Source organism: Melozone crissalis, unplaced genomic scaffold (genome assembly GCF_028551555.1).
Source record: "Melozone crissalis strain CALT ecotype California unplaced genomic scaffold, PUWL_Pcris_2 ptg000006l_1, whole genome shotgun sequence".
NCBI classification, from domain to species: Eukaryota; Metazoa; Chordata; class Aves; order Passeriformes; family Passerellidae; genus Melozone; species Melozone crissalis.
Genome location: NW_026535784.1, coordinates 8,770,342 through 8,778,292, shown reverse-complemented (window position 1 = coordinate 8,778,292; position 7,951 = coordinate 8,770,342). Strand labels below are relative to the sequence as shown.

Sequence of the window (7,951 nt, the reverse complement as noted above, 5' to 3'; positions counted from 1 at the left end):
GGAAAGCTGCCTGGTGGAAAAGGACCTGGGGGTGCTGGTGACAGTGACTGAACACGAGCCAGCTGTGCCCAGGAGGCCAAGAACGCCCAAGGCACCTGGCCTGGATCAGCAATGGTATGACCACTGGGACCAGGGCAGGGATTGTCCCCCTGTACTGGGCACTGGTGAGGACACACCTCAAATCCTGTGCTCAGCTTTGGAACCCCACTTCAAGAAAGACACTGAGGTGCTGGAGCCTGTCCAGAGAAGGCCAGCAGAGCTGATGAAGGGCCTGGAGCACAGGTCCGGTGAGGAGCAGCTGAGGGAGCAGGGAGTGTTTAGCCTGGAGGTTTGGGGGAGACCTCATCATGTTCCACAGCTCCCTGAAAGGAGGTGGCAGCCAGGTGGGGGTCAGTCTCTTCTCCCAGGGAACAAGTGACAGGATGAAAGGAAATAATGTCAAACTGTGGCACTGGAGGGTTAGATTGTGTAGCAGGAAATCTGTCTTCACAGAAAGGGTTGAGTAGCATTGGAGCCGGCTGCCCAGGAAAGCAGCAGAGTCACCATCTCTGGAAGTGTTCAAGAAACGTGTGGATTTTACATTGTTTAGTGATGAACATGGTGATGATGTTCGGTGGATGGCTGGACTTGATAATCTTATCTTAAAGGTCTTTTCCAACCTTAATGGTTCTGTGAGTCTATGACTCACTGTAAAAAAAGATAGAGTGCATTTTACAGATATTTTTTCTCAATCTCCCATTCCATTTTTTCTCCCTACAGAAACCTGTGGATTCCAATTTCCTTGAATGCTGTAAATTACTCTGACAGAATGGACAGCTCCAACAAAAAAACAACGCACACAAATTTTCTGAGAAGACAGCAAAGGAACTAGAAAAAACAGCTTGACTTGTAGGTTCTTACCTGACCCATGATTGACTCTCTGCTAATGCAACACTAAATTTAAGACACCTTTGTATATCAGGTACTGCAATTACTCAGCATGTCGCTGTTTCTACAGTTACTTTTCTTTAGTATCCCAGTATACAGTGGGACAGAGAAATTTCTACTCAATCGTTTATGAAAACACCCAAATACCATATATAAAGATTTAATCATTTTTCTTGCAAGATATTGTGACACGGTTCATTGTATATGACAGCCTAAGCCAGCCTTAAAAAACTCAACCTGTTAGCAGCCCATTCACACCCCACCATCCCCTGCAGGGCAGGGCAGCTGCCTGGTTCCACCTGACGATTGGGGTGAAGTGTTTATTTGTGCTGTTTCCAAGGGGCACCGAAGCTGGAGCTCTCTAACTGCCTCCCATCCTTTCTGCAGCTTCAGCAAGTTTCTGCTGCAGTTGTTTAAGCCAGAGATTCATTTGCCACCATAAGGGCAAATTTCAAAATGAAATGAAGGTGTAAGCTTTATCCTCACTACAGGCACATGCCTCTAGCATAGACTAACTCCCTCCAGCAAGAGGGCTTTTAGCTGTAAAGCTTGTATAGGGACCAAAGACATAAACTAGGTGTCGTGGTTTGACCGGAAATGGGACATCTGGGATATGTTGTTTTGCTGTGATTACCAATGGGTAATTGGAATTTAAGATGGGCACTTAGTTTGACCAGTGGGACATTTGGATCCGCCTCTTGAGACTACGAACTCAAGGGGTTAAAAGCAGGGCTCTTGGCCTTCGGAGCCCTCTTGGGATTTCCGGCGTGAAGAAGTCTCTCCCCCGGCCCAGTTTCTGGCTGGGCTGGGGGAGGGGAGAGCCACGTGGGCCATCTACGGTAGGCCCGGGTTCGGAGGAAGGGTGGCAGACCCTTGAGCGACCAGTTTATTCCCCCCCCCCAGAGAATGCAGCCCGTGCTCGAACTGTATATCTTGAAACTTGATATCATGTGCCGGCAGGCAGCACGGCTGGGAGGAGAAAGGGGGGGGGGGGCAGCGGGCAGTCCGGCCGCCTGGGAGACCTTTTAACCCTTTGGGGAATGAAGGCTTCGCAGAACATTGCCTTTCCTGGGAAAGGGACAGGAGTGGAAGATGAAGGAAGAAAATTAGGCCAGTAAGGAGGGTCTGGCAAAGGGAGAAGAGAGATGTTGAAGGAATGGAGGAAGATGGAGTGGCAGTTTTTGCTGGACTCTTTTTTGTTGTATTTCCATGGACTGTTTCCTGGTGAGGCAGAGGCTGTATTGCAGGGGGAAGCGGAGGCTCGGCGTCAAGAGAGTTTGGTTTTGAGACCCCTCGGCCCCAGGGGGTATAGAAGACATGGGGGGGACAGAGGTCCCAGGATTGTGACTGTACTCTGCTTGGAACGAGACGAGGCATTCTTAAAAGGCCCTGAAGGCAGGCCCCTGCCCCATCCCATGCCAGGTGGTGAGAGCACCTCGGCATGGAAAGGAGATGTCACGAGGTAGCAAGATACCGGGCGGATTGCTGATTGTGACAAGAAGTCCGTGGCACAAGGAAGGACTCCGTCTATCCCTTATGAGCTGAAGATTTGATTTTTTTTTCCAAAGGGTGGTGCCAGACCGAGTGTGGATAATTTTTTGGGAAATGTAAATGTGTTTGGGAATTTGGTGGGAGGAGGATAAGGAAGTGTTTCTGTGTAGTTCTCATTCTCCTTGTTTTTTTCCCTGTGTGTGTGTAGGTTAGTAATTGTGTGTGTAGTTTAGTAATTGTGTGTGTGTAGTTTAGTTAATAAACTTCTCTTTATGTTTAAGTTGGAGCCTGCTTTGCTTATTTCCTGGCCACATCTCACAGCAGATATCAGGTAAAAGGTATATTTATGGGGGCCTTGGCTTTGCCAGGCCTAAACCATAACACTAGGCAAAGGTCTTTGCATTGAAAAAATCCAGATTATTTTTTCAAGTGTCAACATTTGGCCCCAAAAAGCTGAGATTCACCAGTTACACTATGTCAGTCTACAGCTACTTACTTGAAAGTCACACAGCAACTTGTACAGTGCCCAGAAAAATCTCCAACCTGACAGACTTTCCTCCTTGCATCCTACATGGATTTTGGTAATGCAGGAATTCCAGGTTGAGGTCTGCACCCCTACTTGTGCATAATGCATCACAGTGTCACACTTATTTGTATACTCAGAGCCATTTCCATGTGACTAAAGTGTTCTGACTAATTTTTTTTTTCCCAGATCTGAGGATGTTTGTGCTGCTGTACATTACAAGTTTTGCCATCTACACAAGTGAACAACCTCTTCAAAGCCAGAGCAAAGGAGAAAATTACTACACCAGATATATCTGCAGCATCCCAGGTCTGCCAGGCCCTGCTGGCCCCCCTGGAGCCAGCGGATCCCCAGGGCCACATGGACGCATTGGCCTTCCAGGAAGAGATGGTAGAGATGGCAGGAAGGGAGAAAAAGGTGAAAAAGGGAGTGCAGGTATTGAATATTTGTGTAAACTAACACACTAGTACAAGAAAGCAAGACCTGCCATCATCACTGTCATACATATATGTCTATATCTATATCTATATATCGGTGTGTATATATATGTATATATTTATATATGATGAGTGTGTGTATGTGCCTGTGTGGGTTTTAGTGTGATGCATATCTAAATATAGTGAGAGTATGCACATATATCAGTGCAAAGAAATGTAAATACACAACCTTTCTTCACACAGAAGCTAAGAAAAAAATTGGAAAGAATGAAGTATGCGTTGTCTCAAATAAATAGTCCCACCTGTGCCATTGACCAGGCTTAAAAGATTAGCAGGTGCTTAGGTATGCACTAAAAATGCTCTATTTTTAGGAAATATGTAGTGCATAAGTATGACTACACAGGTAGTCATGCTGCTGTCCCTGCCATCAGTAGTGCCTGGTAGTTCAGGCAGCAATAGATTGATTACCTATAACATTCTTTAATGTGTAATCAAGACACATGAAGATAAGTAGGAATTAGTGGCATTCCTTTTGCAAACTTTCTAAAACATTTTGAAAGTATTTCTAGACTATTTTGAAATTCTGACCATGTTTTTCTTGTTTGTTCAGGCACACACAGTAGCCCACACAATCATTTACTGAGGTGATATGTGCAACAATTAACTAACTTAAAATGTTTTTGAAGGTTTAAGAGGAAAGACTGGGCCATTAGGACCAGCTGGAGAGAAGGGAGACCAAGGTGAGTCTGGTAAGAAAGGACCTGGAGGATTGACTGGTGCCAAAGGTGACGTAGGTCCAGCTGGACCACCTGGACCTAAGGGAGATAAAGGAGACCGAGGAGAGCCAGGAGCACCAGGGGTCTGCAAGTGTGGAAAGATCGTGCTCAAATCTGCCTTTTCTGTTGGCATCACCACGAGCTACCCAGAGGAAAGACTACCAATTGTGTTCAATAAAGTCCTCTTCAACGAGGGGGAGCATTACAACCCATCCACAGGGAAGTTCATTTGTGCCATCCCGGGGATTTATTATTTTTCTTATGACATCACCTTAGCAAACAAGCACCTTGCCATCGGGCTGGTTCACAATGGCAAGTACCGCATCAAGACTTTCGACGCCAACACCGGCAACCACGACGTCGCTTCTGGATCCACGGTGATCTACCTTCAGCCAGAGGATGAAGTATGGCTTGAAATCTTCTACACTGACCAAAATGGTCTCTTTTCTGATCCAACGTGGGCAGACAGCTTGTTTTCTGGATTTCTCCTATATGTTGATACGGATTACCTTGATGCTTTATCAGATGAAGATGAGCTCTGAAGCAGATGGCAAATGACATTCAAACTGGAGGCCCCAGCAAAGGATTTTATTCATCTGTGTGGGGAAAACAAAGTTGAAATGGAAAAAAAAAAAAAACTGGGAGTTCATTCTTGTTTTGATTGGAGCCAAACCTGAGTTCATAAGGATGTTTCTAGAATCTAGGATGGATTTTTTAACAAACAGCAGGGATATCAAAATGAACTGTAATTAACATAAGACTGCATCACTCCAGGACTGACTCTTCCCTAAAATTACATTTATAATACTATTTAAACAAATTTAAGATACTGTACATTGGATTTTAAATAAAGTGTATTAATTTGCAATTTAGAATGGCTATTTTGTATATTACATTAAAGTAAAATTGAAAATTCACTGCAATATCATCTTTGGTCATTTTAAGACAGGCAATACATTAAAAACAGATGGGAGAGGAATAAAATAGGAATGACAGTTTCAGGATGCCACTGCACAGGCTACAAGAACAGTCCCATCTGATATTTACACCAACAAATAGCACTCATAGGTAACCAACCTCACAGTAAGTACAGGAAGATTTGTACTAGCTGAGGACTACTCAACAGCAGTCATAAAAGTCTAGAACAAAGCTATCAAACATATAAAGAAATTGAAAGCTGAAAGATCTGGAAACTTGGAGATAGTCAGTATTCAGTGGGTATTTTCAGTGTAATTCCAAGTGTCTTTGCTATTCCTTAAATGCTATCTATTATCTTTATGAGAAATGTGGAAAAAAACTTTAAACTTTTTGCTGAAGATAATTGTGGATGCCCAAAAATGACAGGTCAGTAATCACTAATCAGAGTAAATGATATGATATTAAGTGAGTCACACCATTAAAGCAGAAGTTATGTTTCAGCATGGCCAAATGCAATGAAATAAATTAAGGTCACACACAGGATGAAAACTGCATTCAGCAAATCAATGAACTTGGAAAAGGTACATGGGACCTCATGGATTATCAGCTAAATAGAAGTTATAAAAGTAGGCTGTCGCTACCACCCTTTGGATGTATGATAGATGGAATTAAAAGTAGAGATGAATAGTGGTTACATAGGAAGAAATTACTTCTGTCAGTGCCTCAAAAACTTGAAAGTTGAAAAAAAGAGTTTATACTTCTATTCATGGTGCTTACACAAGACATGCAACAAGGTAAATTTACTTTTCTTGTCAGTGAGGTTAAGAGGTGATTTAATCACCACCTGCACCCATCTGGAGATAAAATATCTGGTAGTACCTGGCACTTCCCTCTATCAGATAGGAGCACAGCAAGGTCCATTGGTGAGAAACCATATCAATCCTCACTGGAAATGAGGAATCCATTCTACCAGGGGCAGCAACAATCATTGTAAAAATACCTAGGAACATCATGAGTTCTCCAGCATTCAACACCAGTCAAGACTGGCAATCTTTCATTGGGTTGTCTTACTTTCCAACAATTTACAATCTTTTATTCATCCCAGATTTACAGAGACCTGCGATTTCTAAGAGTTATTCAGATCATATTAAATGTTAGTGGTCTGTGTTGCACAACGCTTGAACCCACTTTAGTTATGACCAAGGCAGACAGAAATTTCTAGGTTGTTTCTGTGTATTTGATGGATTAAGAAAGTTACAACAGATTAAGAAAGTTACAAGCAGACACAATGACACAAAGATGCTGCTGAGGCTGCAGAACCAGCAGGAAGGTTATGTATGGAACATCAGCCTGTGCACTCTGTACCCTTGCCCTCACTTCTCCCACATCAGCATTCATGGCTGTGAGTGCAGGGCTGCTGCTTCATGCAGTGAACAGGTGCACAAATCAAACTGGTAATGCTTGTACAACCATTATTTTATTTGACAGTGAGAGATGTCTGATAGAAGACAATAGTAGATTATTTTTCTAACTAGACACCTAATTTATTAGTGTCACACAAGGGTTGCTTTCTGTGAAAAATATGGAAAATAACACTTGGAGATTCAGTTTATCACCCTGCTGTACAATCATTTATACATCTGCAAATTAAGGACAACATGAGTGCAAAATGCAGTCCAATCGTAATTTACAATTATGATTGATGGTGATGTCTCACAGCCATCATTGCCTATCTGAGGCACAAAGACCATCAGCATTGCCCAGCGCTGCCTGCACTGAATCCCACAGGACAAAATAAGGATCATATCCAGCCCATGACTTCTAGGAAGCATAATTCAATATATGCAAGACTGGACCCAGAATATATTTATCATGCAGAAAAAGCAACTAAAATTAGTTTTTAATTAGATTATTATCTTATAAAATATGGAAATAGGTTTATGACATTCAAATCAGTATAAAGTTTACGTTAGGAGTAACATATTAGTTTTACTAGAATTAGAAAATCTGATAAGCCCAGCCTTAAGGAAAGAGTATGACGGATTTTCTCCAGACTCCACAGGAATGTATTGCAGTTTTAACACATCTGGAAATTTTCAGACAAAACTAATTTTTCTCAATTAAACAGAGATAATATACAGCTTCATAGTGAAATATTGCTGGTTGCAATCCTAACTATAAGCAAAGTGCTCCCATGTAAAAATCTGTAAAAACGAATCCAATATAAAAGAGGTATTTCAACCACACCCATGCTGAAAATGACACCATGGGAATAAATAAACCAAGAGTTACTGCTTTCCTTTTCTTAGCAATTTTACATTTATGTTTGTACAATTATAGAAAAGTAATGTTAATTTCCCAAAGTTTTCCCATTTGGATTCTACACTTTTTTGAACAGTTTAATATTTTGGCATGAAGAGTTAAAAATAAGTCATTCTCTTGGATTATTTCTATAGATTTTGGCAAGAAGAATACTTCTACTACACATATGGACGCCATATGTATACAAGTACCATGTGTCCCTGCCCTCATTAAGAGTCTCAAGACATTATCCTAAACTAAATCATTGCTATTGCTTGTATATTATTTGAAAATATATCAATTTTGATGACATGATATTGCATTTGGTTATTTATCTGTCTAAATTTGAATTTATATGAAAAATATCTTGGGCTGATGTTTTCCCACAATTCACACCAATACATGGGGAGGTCTGCCTGGTTTCAAAACACTGTAGGAGCAAAAGAGCAAAATTTCTTCATGGTCAAATTTGAAATTAATCAATGATTTCTACACAATATATTGGTCATTCTACACATGCCCTAATGACATATAAAATTAGGCATCCAGACCAAATTAGTCATCTAGTCTCTGCCTGC

At 41.6% G+C, this 7,951-nt stretch overlaps 1 protein-coding gene across 1 annotated transcript; it reads left to right on the top strand.

The window, feature by feature from the left end:
• Nucleotides 1-895: 895 nt before the first annotated feature.
• Nucleotides 896-4,696, top strand: C1QTNF7 (C1q and TNF related 7). The gene is made up of 3 exons (XM_054294978.1): nt 896-961; nt 3,131-3,376; nt 4,065-4,696. The coding sequence occupies exons 2-3, from the start codon at nt 3,139-3,141 to the stop codon at nt 4,694-4,696; spliced, it is 870 nt and encodes a 289-aa protein (XP_054150953.1). The 5' UTR covers nt 896-961; nt 3,131-3,138.
• The last annotated feature ends 3,255 nt before the right edge of the window (nt 4,697-7,951 follow it).